Source organism: Neoarius graeffei, chromosome 25, assembly GCF_027579695.1.
Source record: "Neoarius graeffei isolate fNeoGra1 chromosome 25, fNeoGra1.pri, whole genome shotgun sequence".
Classification (NCBI taxonomy): domain Eukaryota; kingdom Metazoa; phylum Chordata; class Actinopteri; order Siluriformes; family Ariidae; genus Neoarius; species Neoarius graeffei.
The window spans coordinates 58885598-58904091 of NC_083593.1; the positions used below are offsets into that span (position 1 = coordinate 58885598).

The 18494-nt window shown below is 56.1% G+C and overlaps 1 protein-coding gene across 2 annotated transcripts in view; it reads right to left on the reverse strand.

Annotated features, from left to right (window-relative positions):
- The window catches only part of smc5 (structural maintenance of chromosomes 5), an 87937-nt gene extending 70816 nt beyond the window's left edge, over positions 1-17121 (reverse strand). Inside the window, exons 1-3 of one of the 2 annotated variants that reach the window (XM_060909113.1) lie at positions 16910-17121; positions 869-1010; positions 191-243 (exon numbers count right to left, since the gene is read on the reverse strand). In XM_060909113.1, the coding sequence (XP_060765096.1) occupies positions 191-243; positions 869-1010; positions 16910-17076 (362 nt within the window). In that variant the 5' untranslated portion in view covers positions 17077-17121. Of the gene's footprint in view, positions 1-190; positions 244-868; positions 1011-16550; positions 16877-16909 lie in introns of those variants that run through there. The other variant, XM_060909114.1, reaches the window with a different exon arrangement.
- Positions 17122-18494: the final 1373 nt, after the last annotated feature.

Sequence of the window (18494 nt, forward strand, 5' to 3'; positions counted from 1 at the left end):
CACCCGAGAGCATCTATTTTCAAAACATTTTGCGGGGGGGGGGGGGGGGGGGGCATGCCCCCAGACCCCCCTAGTTTCGCTTCGCTCAATTGTCTGTGTATTATCATGCCAGAATTTAGGGCTTTAATTTTTTTCTGGGAAAAAACTGCTAATCCATATAATACTGCACTGTGTACAGTCAGATACTTACAGCTCCACCTCCACTGAGCCTTTAGTGCAGCCTCTCTTCACATACAATCCCACCTGATACACACACGCACAAACAAAATAAAACCATGTTCAAACTGCAAGCCTAACAGCACAGATCTGATTTATTTATTTTATTAGGTTTCGTTCACATTACCAGGTTAAAGTGTCACAAATCTGCTAATCTGTTTCATAGAAAACTGGAAGGAACCGAAACCAAGTCCATGACTGCCCACAAACTCACTGTGTCTATCTGGGACACTTCACAGGACAGGCATGTTTGGGAGTGAGGAAGAAAAACAGACCTGGTACTCTGGTGGGAGGGGCAATCACAGCTACATTAGCCAATCACGTGTTCCTGTGTGGGTCATGTGTGTGGAAGAGGGCAGAGCGCTTTCCTCTCAGCCCTGTGACACGGCATGAGCAGTTACAGGTGTGTCAAAGGGTGAGGGGACCGGCCAGCTCGTGGGCAGGAAATGGACAAAACCAAATGACGAGGCTGAAAAGGGGGGGCATTTTGTGTAATGTGGATTTGAGCCACTTTTACCGACAGTGTGAACGAAGTTTACTACATAAACTAATAAACACACAGCCATGTACAAACAAAGAAATGCTAACAAAGCTAATTAAACAATGTAAAAATGATCACTGAAAACCATCTGTGATGACGAGAGTGACTTGCCTTATCCCCTCGTCCCAGCACAGCCGTCTTTCCCGCAAGTCCCAGACAGATAGCACACACAATACTGGACTTGCCAGTTCCGTTCGCTCCCACAATCATGTTCAGGTTCGGACCAGGAAAAACTTCCGAGTGATCGTACGTGCTGTTAATAAACACAATATTTCCACCTGATCAACACTGAAACACCAACAGGAATAAACCCCTACAGAGCGGCGTTTAATCTCCTCCCGAACCCCTACAGAGCGGCGCTTAATCTCCTCCCGAACCCCTACAGAGCGGCGTTTAATCTCCTCCCGAACCCCTACAGAGCGGCGTTAAATCTCCTCCCGAACCCCTACAGAGCGGCGTTAAATCTCCTCCCGAACCCCTACAGAGCGGCGTTAAATCTCCTCCCGAACCCCTACAGAGCGGCGCTTAATGTCCTCCCGAACCCCTACAGAGCGGCGTTTAATCTCCTCCCGAACCCCTACAGAGCGGCGTTAAATCTCCTCCCGAACCCCTACAGAGCGGCGTTAAATCTCCTCCCGAACCCCTACAGAGCGGCGTTAAATCTCCTCCCGAACCCCTACAGAGCGGCGTTAAATCTCCTCCCGAACCCCTACAGAGCGGCGTTAAATCTCCTCCCGAACCCCTACAGAGCGGCGCTTAATCTCCTCCCGAACCCCTACAGAGCGGCGCTTAATCTCTTCCCGAACCCCTATAGAGCGGCGCTTAATCTCCTCCCGAACCCCTACAGAGCGCCGTTAAATCTCCTCCCGAACCCCTACAGAGCGGCGCTTAATCTCCTCCCGAACCCCTACAGAGCGGCGCTTAATCTCCTCCCGAACCCCTACAGAGCGGCGTTAAATCTCCTCCCGAACCCCTACAGAGCGGCGCTTAATCTCCTCCCGAACCCCTACAGAGCGGCGCTTAATCTCCTCCGGAACCCCTACAGAGCGGCGCTTAATCTCCTCCCGAACCCCTACAGAGCGGCGTTAAATCTCCTCCCGAACCCCTACAGAGCGGCGCTTAATCTCCTCCCGAACCCCTACAGAGCGGCGTTAAATCTCCTCCCGAACCCCTACAGAGCGGCGCTTAATCTCCTCCCAAACCCCTACAGAGCGGCGTTAAATCTCCTCCCGAACCCCTACAGAGCGGCGCTTAATCTCCTCCCGAACCCCTACAGAGCGGCGCTTAATCTCCTCCCGAACCCCTACAGAGCGGCGTTAAATCTCCTCCCGAACCCCTACAGAGCGGAGCTTAATCTCCTCCCGAACCCCTACAGAGCGGCGTTAAATCTCCTCCCGAACCCCTACAGAGCGGCGTTAAATCTCCTCCCGAACCCCTACAGAGCGGCGCTTAATCTCCTCCCGAACACCTACAGAGCGGCGCTTAATCTCCTCCCGAACCCCTACAGAGCGGCGTTAAATCTCCTCCCGAACCCCTACAGAGCGGCGCTTAATCTCCTCCCGAACCCCTACAGAGCGGCGTTAAATCTCCTCCCGAACCCCTACAGAGCGGCGCTTAATCTCCTCCCGAACCCCTACAGAGCGGCGTTAAATCTCCTCCCGAACCCCTACAGAGCGGCGCTTAATCTCCTCCCGAACCCCTACAGAGCGGCGTTAAATCTCCTCCCGAACCCCTACAGAGCGGCGTTTAATCTCCTCCCGAACCCCTACAGAGCGGCGCTTAATCTCCTCCCGAACCCCTGCAGAGCGGCGTTAAATCTCCTCCCGAACCCCTACAGAGCGGCGCTTAATCTCCTCCCGAACCCCTACAGAGCGGCGTTAAATCTCCTCCCGAACCCCTACAGAGCGGCGTTAAATCTCCTCCCGAACCCCTACAGAGCGGCGTTAAATCTCCTCCCGAACCCCTACAGAGCGGCGTTAAATCTCCTCCCGAACCCCTACAGAGCGGCGCTTAATCTCCTCCCGAACCCCTACAGAGCGGCGCTTAATCTCTTCCCGAACCCCTATAGAGCGGCGCTTAATCTCCTCCCGAACCCCTACAGAGCGCCGTTAAATCTCCTCCCGAACCCCTACAGAGCGGCGCTTAATCTCCTCCCGAACCCCTACAGAGCGGCGCTTAATCTCCTCCCGAACCCCTACAGAGCGGCGTTAAATCTCCTCCCGAACCCCTACAGAGCGGCGCTTAATCTCCTCCCGAACCCCTACAGAGCGGCGCTTAATCTCCTCCGGAACCCCTACAGAGCGGCGCTTAATCTCCTCCCGAACCCCTACAGAGCGGCGTTAAATCTCCTCCCGAACCCCTACAGAGCGGCGCTTAATCTCCTCCCGAACCCCTACAGAGCGGCGTTAAATCTCCTCCCGAACCCCTACAGAGCGGCGCTTAATCTCCTCCCAAACCCCTACAGAGCGGCGTTAAATCTCCTCCCGAACCCCTACAGAGCGGCGCTTAATCTCCTCCCGAACCCCTACAGAGCGGCGCTTAATCTCCTCCCGAACCCCTACAGAGCAGCGTTAAATCTCCTCCCGAACCCCTACAGAGCGGCGCTTAATCTCCTCCCGAACCCCTACAGAGCGGCGTTAAATCTCCTCCCGAACCCCTACAGAGCGGCGTTAAATCTCCTCCCGAACCCCTACAGAGCGGCGCTTAATCTCCTCCCGAACACCTACAGAGCGGCGCTTAATCTCCTCCCGAACCCCTACAGAGCGGCGTTAAATCTCCTCCCGAACCCCTACAGAGCGGCGCTTAATCTCCTCCCGAACCCCTACAGAGCGGCGTTAAATCTCCTCCCGAACCCCTACAGAGCGGCGCTTAATCTCCTCCCGAACCCCTACAGAGCGGCGTTAAATCTCCTCCCGAACCCCTACAGAGCGGCGCTTAATCTCCTCCCGAACCCCTACAGAGCGGCGTTAAATCTCCTCCCGAACCCCTACAGAGCGGCGCTTAATCTCCTCCCGAACCCCTACAGAGCGGCGCTTAATCTCCTCCCGAACCCCTACAGAGCGGCGTTAAATCTCCTCCCGAACCCCTACAGAGCGGCGCTTAATGTCCTCCCGAACCCCTACAGAGCGGCGCTTAATCTCCTCCCGAACCCCTACAGAGCGGCGCTTAATGTCCTCCCAAACCCCTACAGAGCGGCGTTAAATCTCCTCCCGAACCCCTACAGAGCGGCGCTTAATCTCCTCCCGAACCCCTACAGAGCGGCGCTTAATCTCCTCCCGAACCCCTACAGAGCGGCGTTAAATCTCCTCCCGAACCCCTACAGAGCGGCGCTTAATGTCCTCCCAAACCCCTACAGAGCGGCGTTAAATCTCCTCCCGAACCCCTACAGAGCGGCGCTTAATCTCCTCCCGAACCCCTACAGAGCGGCGCTTAATGTCCTCCCAAACCCCTACAGAGCGGCGTTAAATCTCCTCCCGAACCCCTACAGAGCGGCGCTTAATCTCCTCCCGAACCCCTACAGAGCGGCATTAAATCTCCTCCCGAACCCCTACAGAGCGGCGCTGAATCTCCTCCCGAACCCCTACAGAGCGGCGCTTAATGTCCTCCCGAACCCCTACAGAGCGGCGCTTAATCTCCTCCCGAACCCCTACAGAGCGGCGCTTAATGTCCTCCCGAACCCCTACAGAGCGGAGTTAAATCTCCTCCCGAACCCCTACAGAGCGGCGTTAAATCTCCTCCCGAACCCCTACAGAGCGGCGCTTAATGTCCTCCCGAACCCCTACAGAGCGGCGTTAAATCTCCTCCCGAACCCCTACAGAGCGGCGTTTAATCTCCTCCCGAACCCCTACAGAGCGGCGCTTAATCTCCTCCCGAACCCCTACAGAGCGGCGCTTAATCTCCTCCCGAACCCCTACAGAGCAGCGCTTAATCTCCTCCCGAACCCCTACAGAGCGGCGTTAAATCTCCTCCCGAACCCCTACAGAGCAGCGCTTAATCTCCTCCCGAACCCCTACAGAGCGGCGTTAAATCTCCTCCCGAACCCCTACAGAGCGGCGCTTAATCTCCTCCCGAACCCCTACAGAGCGGCGCTTAATCTCCTCCCGAACCCCTACAGAGCGGCGTTAAATCTCCTCCCGAACCCCTACAGAGCGGCGCTTAATCTCCTCCCGAACCCCTACAGAGCGGCGTTAAATCTCCTCCCGAACCCCTACAGAGCGGCGCTTAATCTCCTCCCGAACCCCTACAGAGCGGCGCTTAATCTCCTCCCGAACCCCTACAGAGCGGCGCTTAATGTCCTCCCAAACCCCTACAGAGCGGCGTTAAATCTCCTCCCGAACCCCTACAGAGCGGCGCTTAATCTCCTCCCGAACCCCTACAGAGCGGCGCTTAATGTCCTCCCAAACCCCTACAGAGCGGCGTTAAATCTCCTCCCGAACCCGTACAGAGCGGCGCTTAATCTCCTCCCGAACCCCTACAGAGCGGCGTTAAATCTCCTCCCGAACCCCTACAGAGCGGCGCTTAATCTCCTCCCGAACCCCTACAGAGCGGCGTTAAATCTCCTCCCGAACCCCTACAGAGCGGCGCTTAATCTCCTCCCGAACCCCTACAGAGCGGCGCTTAATGTCCTCCCAAACCCCTACAGAGCGGCGTTAAATCTCCTCCCGAACCCCTACAGAGCGGCGCTTAATCTCCTCCCGAACCCCTACAGAGCGGCGCTTAATCTCCTCCCGAACCCCTACAGAGCGGCGTTAAATCTCCTCCCGAACCCCTACAGAGCGGCGTTAAATCTCCTCCCGAACCCCTACAGAGCGGCGCTTAATGTCCTCCCGAACCCCTACAGAGCGGCGTTAAATCTCCTCCCGAACCCCTACAGAGCGGCGCTTAATCTCCTCCCGAACCCCTACAGAGCGGCGTTAAATCTCCTCCCGAACCCCTACAGAGCGGCGCTTAATCTCCTCCCAAACCCCTACAGAGCGGCGCTTAATCTCCTCCCGAACCCCTACAGAGCGGCGTTAAATCTCCTCCCGAACCCCTACAGAGCGGCGCTTAATCTCCTCCCGAACCCCTACAGAGCGGCGTTAAATCTCCTCCCGAACCCCTACAGAGCGGCGCTTAATGTCCTCCCAAACCCCTACAGAGCGGCGTTAAATCTCCTCCCGAACCCCTACAGAGCGGCGCTTAATCTCCTCCCGAACCCCTACAGAGCGGCGCTTAATGTCCTCCCAAACCCCTACAGAGCGGCGTTAAATCTCCTCCCGAACCCCTACAGAGCGGCGCTTAATCTCCTCCCGAACCCCTACAGAGCGGCGCTTAATCTCCACCCGAACCCCTACAGAGCGGCGCTTAATCTCCTCCCGAACCCCTACAGAGCGGCGTTAAATCTCCTCCCGAACCCCTACAGAGCGGCGCTTAATCTCCTCCCGAACCCCTACAGAGCGGCGTTAAATCTCCTCCCGAACCCCTACAGAGCGGCGCTTAATCTCCTCCCGAACCCCTACAGAGCGGCGTTAAATCTCCTCCCGAACCCCTACAGAGCGGCGCTTAATCTCCTCCCGAACCCCTACAGAGCGGCGTTAAATCTCCTCCCGAACCCCTACAGAGCGGCGCTTAATCTCCTCCAGAACCCCTACAGAGCGGCGCTTAATCTCCTCCCGAACCCCTACAGAGCGGCGCTTAATGTCCTCCCAAACCCCTACAGAGCGGCGCTTAATCTCCTCCCGAACCCCTACAGAGCGGCGCTTAATCTCCTCCCGAACCCCTACAGAGCGGCGCTTAATGTCCTCCCAAACCCCTACAGAGCGGCGTTAAATCTCCTCCCGAACCCCTACAGAGCGGCGCTTAATCTCCTCCCGAACCCCTACAGAGCGGCGCTTAATGTCCTCCCAAACCCCTACAGAGCGGCGTTAAATCTCCTCCCGAACCCCTACAGAGCGGCGCTTAATCTCCTCCCGAACCCCTACAGAGCGGCGCTTAATCTCCTCCCGAACCCCTACAGAGCGGCGTTAAATCTCCTCCCGAACCCCTACAGAGCGGCGCTTAATCTCCTCCCGAACCCCTACAGAGCGGCGTTAAATCTCCTCCCGAACCCCTACAGAGCGGCGCTTAATCTCCTCCCGAACCCCTACAGAGCGGCGTTAAATCTCCTCCCGAACCCCTACAGAGCGGCGCTTAATCTCCTCCCGAACCCCTACAGAGCGGCGTTAAATCTCCTCCCGAACCCCTACAGAGCGGCGTTTAATCTCCTCCCGAACCCCTACAGAGCGGCGCTTAATCTCCTCCCGAACCCCTACAGAGCGGCGTTAAATCTCCTCCCGAACCCCTACAGAGCGGCGTTTAATCTCCTCCCGAACCCCTACAGAGCGGCGCTTAATCCCCTCCCGAACCCCTACAGAGCGGCGTTAAATCTCCTCCCGAACCCCTACAGAGCGGCGCTTAATCTCCTCCCGAACCCCTACAGAGCGGCGTTAAATCTCCTCCCGAACCCCTACAGAGCGGCGCTTAATCTCCTCCCGAACCCCTACAGAGAGGCGCTTAATGTCCTCCCAAACCCCTACAGAGCGGCGTTAAATCTCCTCCCGAACCCCTACAGAGCGGCGCTTAATCTCCTCCCGAACCCCTACAGAGCGGCGCTTAATCTCCTCCCGAACCCCTACAGAGCGGCGTTAAATCTCCTCCCGAACCCCTACAGAGCGGCGCTTAATCTCCTCCCGAACCCCTACAGAGCGGCGCTTAATGTCCTCCCAAACCCCTACAGAGCGGCGTTAAATCTCCTCCCGAACCCCTACAGAGCGGCGCTTAATCTCCTCCCGAACCCCTACAGAGCGGCGCTTAATCTCCTCCCGAACCCCTACAGAGCGGCGTTAAATCTCCTCCCGAACCCCTACAGAGCGGCGTTAAATCTCCTCCCGAACCCCTACAGAGCGGCGCTTAATGTCCTCCCGAACCCCTACAGAGCGGCGTTAAATCTCCTCCCGAACCCCTACAGAGCGGCGCTTAATCTCCTCCCGAACCCCTACAGAGCGGCGTTAAATCTCCTCCCGAACCCCTACAGAGCGGTGCTTAATCTCCTCCCGAACCCCTACAGAGCGGCGCTTAATCTCCTCCCAAACCCCTACAGAGCGGCGCTTAATCTCCTCCCGAACCCCTACAGAGCGGCGTTAAATCTCCTCCCGAACCCCTACAGAGCGGCGCTTAATCTCCTCCCGAACCCCTACAGAGCGGCGTTAAATCTCCTCCCGAACCCCTACAGAGCGGCGCTTAATGTCCTCCCAAACCCCTACAGAGCGGCGTTAAATCTCCTCCCGAACCCCTACAGAGCGGCGCTTAATCTCCTCCCGAACCCCTACAGAGCGGCGCTTAATGTCCTCCCAAACCCCTACAGAGCGGCGTTAAATCTCCTCCCGAACCCCTACAGAGCGGCGCTTAATCTCCTCCCGAACCCCTACAGAGCGGCGCTTAATCTCCACCCGAACCCCTACAGAGCGGCGCTTAATCTCCTCCCGAACCCCTACAGAGCGGTGTTAAATCTCCTCCCGAACCCCTACAGAGCGGCGCTTAATCTCCTCCCGAACCCCTACAGAGCGGCGTTAAATCTCCTCCCGAACCCCTACAGAGCGGCGCTTAATCTCCTCCCGAACCCCTACAGAGCGGCGTTAAATCTCCTCCCGAACCCCTACAGAGCGGCGCTTAATCTCCTCCCGAACCCCTACAGAGCGGCGTTAAATCTACTCCCGAACCCCTACAGAGCGGCGCTTAATCTCCTCCCGAACCCCTACAGAGCGGCGCTTAATCTCCTCCCGAACCCCTACAGAGCGGCGCTTAATGTCCTCCCAAACCCCTACAGAGCGGCGCTTAATCTCCTCCCGAACCCCTACAGAGCGGCGCTTAATCTCCTCCCGAACCCCTACAGAGCAGCGCTTAATGTCCTCCCAAACCCCTACAGAGCGGCGTTAAATCTCCTCCCGAACCCCTACAGAGCGGCGCTTAATCTCCTCCCGAACCCCTACAGAGCGGCGCTTAATGTCCTCCCAAACCCCTACAGAGCGGCGTTAAAGCTCCTCCCGAACCCCTACAGAGCGGCGCTTAATCTCCTCCCGAACCCCTACAGAGCGGCGTTAAAGCTCCTCCCGAACCCCTACAGAGTGGCGCTGAATCTCCTCCCAAACCCCTACAGAGCGGCGCTTAATCTCCTCCCGAACCCCTACAGAGCGGCGCTTAATCTCCTCCCGAACCCCTACAGAGCGGCGTTAAATCTCCTCCTGAACCCCTACAGAGCGGCGCTGAATCTCCTCCCAAACCCCTACAGAGCGGCGCTTAATCTCCTCCCGAACCCCTACAGAGCGGCGCTTAATGTCCTCCCGAACACCTACAGAGCGGCGCTTAATCTCCTCCCGAACCCCTACAGAGCGGCGCTTAATGTCCTCCCGAACCCCTACAGAGCGGCGTTAAATCTCCTCCCGAACCCCTACAGAGCGGCGTTAAATCTCCTCCCGAACCCCTACAGAGCGGCGCTTAATGTCCTCCCGAACCCCTACAGAGCGGCGTTAAATCTCCTCCCGAACCCCTACAGAGCGGCGTTAAATCTCCTCCCGAACCCCTACAGAGCGGCGTTTAATCTCCTCCCGAACCCCTACAGAGCGGCGCTTAATCTCCTCCCGAACCCCTACAGAGCGGCGCTTAATCTCCTCCCGAACCCCTACAGAGCAGCGCTTAATCTCCTCCCGAACCCCTACAGAGCGGCGTTAAATCTCCTCCCGAACCCCTACAGAGCGGCGCTTAATCTCCTCCCGAACCCCTACAGAGCGGCGTTAAATCTCCTCCCGAACCCCTACAGAGCGGCGCTTAATCTCCTCCCGAACCCCTACAGAGCGGCGCTTAATCTCCTCCCGAACCCCTACAGAGCGGCGTTAAATCTCCTCCCGAACCCCTACAGAGCGGCGCTTAATCTCCTCCCGAACCCCTACAGAGCGGCGTTAAATCTCCTCCCGAACCCCTACAGAGCGGCGCTTAATCTCCTCCCGAACCCCTACAGAGCGGCGCTTAATCTCCTCCCGAACCCCTACAGAGCGGCGCTTAATGTCCTCCCAAACCCCTACAGAGCGGCGTTAAATCTCCTCCCGAACCCCTACAGAGCGGCGCTTAATCTCCTCCCGAACCCCTACAGAGCGGCGCTTAATGTCCTCCCAAACCCCTACAGAGCGGCGTTAAATCTCCTCCCGAACCCCTACAGAGCGGCGCTTAATCTCCTCCCGAACCCCTACAGAGCGGCGCTTAATCTCCTCCCGAACCCCTACAGAGCGGCGTTAAATCTCCTCCCGAACCCCTACAGAGCGGCGCTTAATCTCCTCCCGAACCCCTACAGAGCGGCGTTAAATCTCCTCCCGAACCCCTACAGAGCGGCGCTTAATCTCCTCCCGAACCCCTACAGAGCGGCGCTTAATGTCCTCCCAAACCCCTACAGAGCGGCGTTAAATCTCCTCCCGAACCCCTACAGAGCGGCGCTTAATCTCCTCCCGAACCCCTACAGAGCGGCGCTTAATCTCCTCCCGAACCCCTACAGAGCGGCGTTAAATCTCCTCCCGAACCCCTACAGAGCGGCGTTAAATCTCCTCCCGAACCCCTACAGAGCGGCGCTTAATGTCCTCCCGAACCCCTACAGAGCGGCGCTTAATCTCCTCCCGAACCCCTACAGAGCGGCGCTTAATCTCCTCCCGAACCCCTACAGAGCGGCGTTAAATCTCCTCCCGAACCCCTACAGAGCGGTGCTTAATCTCCTCCCGAACCCCTACAGAGCGGCGCTTAATCTCCTCCCAAACCCCTACAGAGCGGCGCTTAATCTCCTCCCGAACCCCTACAGAGCGGCGTTAAATCTCCTCCCGAACCCCTACAGAGCGGCGCTTAATGTCCTCCCAAACCCCTACAGAGCGGCGTTAAATCTCCTCCCGAACCCCTACAGAGCGGCGCTTAATCTCCTCCCGAACCCCTACAGAGCGGCGCTTAATGTCCTCCCAAACCCCTACAGAGCGGCGTTAAATCTCCTCCCGAACCCCTACAGAGCGGCGCTTAATCTCCTCCCGAACCCCTACAGAGCGGCGCTTAATCTCCACCCGAACCCCTACAGAGCGGCGCTTAATCTCCTCCCGAACCCCTACAGAGCGGCGTTAAATCTCCTCCCGAACCCCTACAGAGCGGCGCTTAATCTCCTCCCGAACCCCTACAGAGCGGCGTTAAATCTCCTCCCGAACCCCTACAGAGCGGCGCTTAATCTCCTCCCGAACCCCTACAGAGCGGCGTTAAATCTCCTCCCGAACCCCTACAGAGCGGCGCTTAATCTCCTCCCGAACCCCTACAGAGCGGCGTTAAATCTCCTCCCGAACCCCTACAGAGCGGCGCTTAATCTCCTCCCGAACCCCTACAGAGCAGCGCTTAATCTCCTCCCGAACCCCTACAGAGCGGCGCTTAATGTCCTCCCGAACCCCTACAGAGCGGCGCTTAATCTCCTCCCGAACCCCTACAGAGCGGCGCTTAATCTCCTCCCGAACCCCTACAGAGCGGCGCTTAATGTCCTCCCAAACCCCTACAGAGCGGCGTTAAATCTCCTCCCGAACCCCTACAGAGCGGCGCTTAATCTCCTCCCGAACCCCTACAGAGCGGCGCTTAATCTCCTCCCGAACCCCTACAGAGCGGCGTTAAATCTCCTCCCGAACCCCTACAGAGCGGCGCTTAATCTCCTCCCGGACCCCTACAGAGCGGCGTTAAATCTCCTCCCGAACCCCTACAGAGCGGCGCTTAATCTCCTCCCGAACCCCTACAGAGCGGCGTTAAATCTCCTCCCGAACCCCTACAGAGCGGCGCTTAATCTCCTCCCGAACCCCTACAGAGCGGCGTTAAATCTCCTCCCGAACCCCTACAGAGCGGCGTTTAATCTCCTCCCGAACCCCTACAGAGCGGCGCTTAATCTCCTCCCGAACCCCTACAGAGCGGCGTTAAATCTCCTCCCGAACCCCTACAGAGCGGCGCTTAATCTCCTCCCGAACCCCTACAGAGCGGCGTTAAATCTCCTCCCGAACCCCTACAGAGCGGCGTTTAATCTCCTCCCGAACCCCTACAGAGCGGCGCTTAATCCCCTCCCGAACCCCTACAGAGCGGCGTTAAATCTCCTCCCGAACCCCTACAGAGCGGCGCTTAATCTCCTCCCGAACCCCTACAGAGCGGCGTTAAATCTCCTCCCGAACCCCTACAGAGCGGCGCTTAATCTCCTCCCGAACCCCTACAGAGCGGCGCTTAATCTCCTCCCGAACCCCTACAGAGCGGCGCTTAATGTCCTCCCAAACCCCTACAGAGCGGCGTTAAATCTCCTCCCGAACCCCTACAGAGCGGCGCTTAATCTCCTCCCGAACCCCTACAGAGCGGCGCTTAATCTCCTCCCGAACCCCTACAGAGCGGCGCTTAATGTCCTCCCGAACCCCTACAGAGCGGCGTTAAATCTCCTCCCGAACCCCTACAGAGCGGCGTTAAATCTCCTCCCGAACCCCTACAGAGCGGCGCTTAATCTCCTCCCGAACCCCTACAGAGCGGCGCTTAATCTCCTCCCGAACCCCTACAGAGCGGCGCTTAATGTCCTCCCAAACCCCTACAGAGCGGCGTTAAATCTCCTCCCGAACCCCTACAGAGCGGCGCTTAATCTCCTCCCGAACCCCTACAGAGCGGCGCTTAATGTCCTCCCGAACCCCTACAGAGCGGCGTTAAATCTACTCCCGAACCCCTACAGAGCGGCGCTTAATCTCCTCCCGAACCCCTACAGAGCGGCGCTTAATCTCCTCCCGAACCCCTACAGAGCGGCGTTAAATCTCCTCACGAACCCCTACAGAGCGGCGCTTAATCTCCTCCCGAACCCCTACAGAGCGGCGTTAAATCTCCTCCCGAACCCCTACAGAGCGGCGCTTAATCTCCTCCCGAACCCCTACAGAGCGGCGTTAAATCTCCTCCCGAACCCCTACAGAGCGGCGCTTAATCTCCTCCCGAACCCCTACAGAGCGGCGTTTAATCTCCTCCCGAACCCCTACAGAGCGGCGCTTAATCTCCTCCCGAACCCCTACAGAGCGACGTTAAATCTCCTCCCGAACCCCTACAGAGCGGCGCTTAATCTCCTCCCGAACCCCTACAGAGCGGCGTTAAATCTCCTCCCGAACCCCTACAGAGCGGCGCTTAATCTCCTCCCGAACCCCTACAGAGCGGCGCTTAATCTCCTCCCGAACCCCTACAGAGCGGCGCTTAATCTCCTCCCGAACCCCTACAGAGCGGCGTTAAATCTCCTCCCGAACCCCTACAGAGCGGCGCTTAATCTCCTCCCGAACCCCTACAGAGCGGCGTTAAATCTCCTCCCGAACCCCTACAGAGCGGCGCTTAATGTCCTCCCGAACCCCTACAGAGCGGCGCTTAATCTCCTCCCGAACCCCTACAGAGCGGCGCTTAATGTCCTCCCAAACCCCTACAGAGCGGCGTTAAATCTCCTCCCGAACCCCTACAGAGCGGCGCTTAATCTCCTCCCGAACCCCTACAGAGCGGCGCTTAATCTCCTCCCGAACCCCTACAGAGCGGCGTTAAATCTCCTCCCGAACCCCTACAGAGCGGCGTTAAATCTCCTCCCGAACCCCTACAGAGCGGCGCTTAATGTCCTCCCGAACCCCTACAGAGCGGCGTTAAATCTCCTCCCGAACCCCTACAGAGCGGCGCTTAATCTCCTCCCGAACCCCTACAGAGCGGCGTTAAATCTCCTCCCGAACCCCTACAGAGCGGCGCTTAATCTCCTCCCGAACCCCTACAGAGCGGCGCTTAATCTCCTCCCAAACCCCTACAGAGCGGCGCTTAATCTCCTCCCGAACCCCTACAGAGCGGCGTTAAATCTCCTCCCGAACCCCTACAGAGCGGCGCTTAATCTCCTCCCGAACCCCTACAGAGCGGCGTTAAATCTCCTCCCGAACCCCTACAGAGCGGCGCTTAATGTCCTCCCAAACCCCTACAGAGCGGCGTTAAATCTCCTCCCGAACCCCTACAGAGCGGCGCTTAATCTCCTCCCGAACCCCTACAGAGCGGCGCTTAATGTCCTCCCGAACCCCTACAGAGCGGCGCTTAATCTCCTCCCGAACCCCTACAGAGCGGCGCTTAATGTCCTCCCAAACCCCTACAGAGCGGCGTTAAATCTCCTCCCGAACCCCTACAGAGCGGCGCTTAATCTCCTTCCGAACCCCTACAGAGCGGCGCTTAATCTCCTCCCGAACCCCTACAGAGCGGCGTTAAATCTCCTCCCGAACCCCTACAGAGCGGCGTTAAATCTCCTCCCGAACCCCTACAGAGCGGCGCTTAATGTCCTCCCGAACCCCTACAGAGCGGCGTTAAATCTCCTCCCGAACCCCTACAGAGCGGCGCTTAATCTCCTCCCGAACCCCTACAGAGCGGCGTTAAATCTCCTCCCGAACCCCTACAGAGCGGTGCTTAATCTCCTCCCGAACCCCTACAGAGCGGCGCTTAATCTCCTCCCAAACCCCTACAGAGCGGCGCTTAATCTCCTCCCGAACCCCTACAGAGCGGCGTTAAATCTCCTCCCGAACCCCTACAGAGCGGCGCTTAATCTCCTCCCGAACCCCTACAGAGCGGCGTTAAATCTCCTCCCGAACCCCTACAGAGCGGCGCTTAATGTCCTCCCAAACCCCTACAGAGCGGCGTTAAATCTCCTCCCGAACCCCTACAGAGCGGCGCTTAATCTCCTCCCGAACCCCTACAGAGCGGCGCTTAATGTCCTCCCAAACCCCTACAGAGCGGCGTTAAATCTCCTCCCGAACCCCTACAGAGCGGCGCTTAATCTCCTCCCGAACCCCTACAGAGCGGCGCTTAATCTCCACCCGAACCCCTACAGAGCGGCGCTTAATCTCCTCCCGAACCCCTACAGAGCGGCGCTTAATCTCATCCCGAACCCCTACAGAGCGGCGTTAAATCTCCTCCCGAACCCCTACAGAGCGGCGCTTAATCTCCTCCCGAACCCCTACAGAGCGGCGTTAAATCTCCTCCCGAACCCCTACAGAGCGGCGCTTAATCTCCTCCCGAACCCCTACAGAGCGGCGCTTAATCCCCTCCCGAACCCCTACAGAGCGGCGTTAAATCTCCTCCCGAACCCCTACAGAGCGGCGCTTAATCTCCTCCCGAACCCCTACAGAGCGGCGTTAAATCTCCTCCCGAACCCCTACAGAGCGGCGCTTAATCTCCTCCCGAACCCCTACAGAGCGGCGCTTAATCTCCTCCCGAACCCCTACAGAGCGGCGCTTAATGTCCTCCCAAACCCCTACAGAGCGGCGTTAAATCTCCTCCCGAACCCCTACAGAGCGGCGCTTAATCTCCTCCCGAACCCCTACAGAGCGGCGCTTAATGTCCTCCCGAACCCCTACAGAGCGGCGTTAAATCTCCTCCCGAACCCCTACAGAGCGGCGCTTAATCTCCTCCCGAACCCCTACAGAGCGGCGCTTAATCTCCTCCCGAACCCCTACAGAGCGGCGTTAAATCTCCTCCCGAACCCCTACAGAGCGGCGCTTAATCTCCTCCCGAACCCCTACAGAGCGGCGTTAAATCTCCTCCCGAACCCCTACAGAGCGGCGCTTAATCTCCTCCCGAACCCCTACAGAGCGGCGTTAAATCTCCTCCCGAACCCCTACAGAGCGGCGCTTAATCTCCTCCCGAACCCCTACAGAGCGGCGTTAAATCTCCTCCCGAACCCCTACAGAGCGGCGTTTAATCTCCTCCCGAACCCCTACAGAGCGGCGCTTAATCTCCTCCCGAACCCCTACAGAGCGGCGTTAAATCTCCTCCCGAACCCCTACAGAGCGGCGCTTAATCTCCTCCCGAACCCCTACAGAGCGGCGTTAAATCTCCTCCCGAACCCCTACAGAGCGGCGCTTAATCTCCTCCCGAACCCCTACAGAGCGGCGTTTAATCCCCTCCCGAACCCCTACAGAGCGGCGTTAAATCTCCTCCCGAACCCCTACAGAGTGGCGCTTAATCTCCTCCCGAACCCCTACAGAGCGGCGTTAAATCTCCTCCCGAACCCCTACAGAGCGGCGCTTAATCTCCTCCCGAACCCCTACAGAGCGGCACTTAATCTCCTCCCGAACCCCTACAGAGCGGCGCTTAATGTCCTCCCGAACCCCTACAGAGCGGCGTTAAATCTCCTCCCGAACCCCTACAGAGCGGCGCTTAATCTCCTCCCGAACCCCTACAGAGCGGCGCTTAATGTCCTCCCAAACCCCTACAGAGCGGCGCTTAATCTCCTCCCGAACCCCTACAGAGCGGCGCTTAATCTCCTCCCGAACCCCTACAGAGCGGCGTTTAATCTCCTCCCGAACCCCTACAGAGCGGCGTTTAATCTCCTCCCGAACCCCTACAGAGCGGCGCTTAATCTCCTCCCGAACCCCTACAGAGCGGCGCTTAATCTCCTCCCGAACCCCTACAGAGCGGCGCTTAATCTCCTCCCGAACCCCTACAGAGCGGCGTTAAATCTCCTCCCGAACCCCTACAGAGCGGCGCTTAATCTCCTCCCGAACCCCTACAGAGCGGCGCTTATTTTATTTATTATTTAAAAAATATTTACTATGTTCACAGATTATATTTGATGTATGGACATTTTAAACAAAGTAGCTTTTAAAATACTGTTTTGAAATTATTGTTTGAAAATGTTTATATTCAACATTGGAGCACAAAATAAATTCTGTGCTGAACTAAAAGTATTAGCTCAGTTACAACTCACTCATTTAACTCAACTCAGACTCATAATCAGTGTGATGCATGGATGTGGTGAGAGAGGGCCTGACAGCGGCAGGTGCGGTAGAGAAGGATGCGGAGGACAGGGAGACCGGAGCCCCGCCGTGGCGACCCCTGATCAGGAGCAGCCAGAAGAAGAAGACGACTAATAATCAGAATACATTCCAGAGGCGTTATTTTCCCACCCGTATTTTGACAAAGCCCTCCTTCTTATGACTGCCACTAGCCAATCATAGCGCAGGCAATGGATAGTGCGACCCAATCACAAGGCAGTACGTTTGAGGCGGAATGTGTCGGGAAACAGGTGAGAAACAAATAACGCCTGCTAGCCAACTAGCCACTTACAGGAAGTTTTGCATTGTAATGCGGATAATAGATCCTTCCACGAAGCGCTGTCCCAGCTCATGTCCGTGCTCAGTGTGCGTGTCGGAGGATAATGTGAACTGACTGTTAGAGGTCTGTGAATTGGTTAAAATCTGACTTATTCTCTTTCTTTTCCCGAGTAACGCCATCACCGCCTCAGTGAATCTGTCTCGCGCTGTGTTTACTGCTTTCGTTTCCCGCCGGTGTTGCAGACACGTCCGTCTCCGATTGGGCCTCGTTGGCCACGTGACTTGACAAAAGATTTACGTAATTCAGGGCGGCCGCTGAGGCACGCGCTACTCTGGGGTGAATATTACAGCTCGGGTTTGTTTGGTTTTTTAAACATTTCTGTCATCAAGACCCGTTAAAGTTAATATTTTAGAACAATAAATATATTATTCTATTCTATATTTCAAAACAATATCTTTAGCAGTTTCTGAGATTCCCAGAATATTATGGAGTTAATCAGAGGTGTGAAATGTGTGACTGACAGAACTGATTATTATTTATCCTTAAACTGACATCAGTGTTTCAGAGCTTTCTGTACTTGTCCTTTAATGTACACCAGTACAATAGTACATCTAGAAAAAATACTGCATTCCTGATGACTCATCCTGTACTAATCTCCTGCTCATCCAATTACATTCAAGACATAATGTATAAGCCCCTCCCCCAGGGGCATGTCTTGATCTACAGTACAACTAATGCTGCATTTGAGGCAAAGTTGCCAATTATCGATCCCCACCTACAACCCATAAAAACCACTCAGAACAGGCCCAACTTCAAATTTCAACTCGTCAACTTGGTGTAGATTTCTCAACGAGCAGTTCTTTCCCAATTCACAGAGTGACATCAAATCAACATGGCCACACACACACAAAGTGCACAGCATAAAGTTCCCCTTCTCTATTTTTAAATGAGTTTATAGCAGTATTAACTTTAGATCAGTTAATAAACACAGCACTCGGTTAAATCTATAACACTGACCAATGGTAACCACCAACATTACAGTTATCACCAATGTTAGCCAGCTAGCTTGTTGCTACATTTCTCACTGTTGTTGCTGTGCTGTGATTTCAGTCCATAATACAGGGTGTTTCAAAAATTTTGAGATAATTTCACAATCTAATAACTTTGCCAATTCTCATTCAACTGACCTCAAATTTTAACAGCATGTTTAGAAACAGGTCAAAATTTTATGTTTAATGTTTCTTGTTTTTATCTTTTTAGGTATAGAAATGCCACTCACTGGAAAAGAAAAGGCATTTTGTGTGTTAGAGTACTCCAAGTACTCCATCTCCAAGAATCGTCTTTATGGCCCCTTTTTCTTTGAGGGAAATGTGACTGGCGATGTTTATTTCCAAATGTTTCAGAACTGGCTAATGGATGAGCTCATTGCAAATGAACATGAAGATTTCATTTTTCAACAGGATGGGGCTCCACCTCACTGGAAGCTCACTGTGCGGACTTATCTCAATGAGACTCTGCCAGGGAGATGGATCGGGCGTGCTGGTGATAAAGACAATGTGTTGTTGAAATGGCCGCCATGTTCACCTGACCTGACACC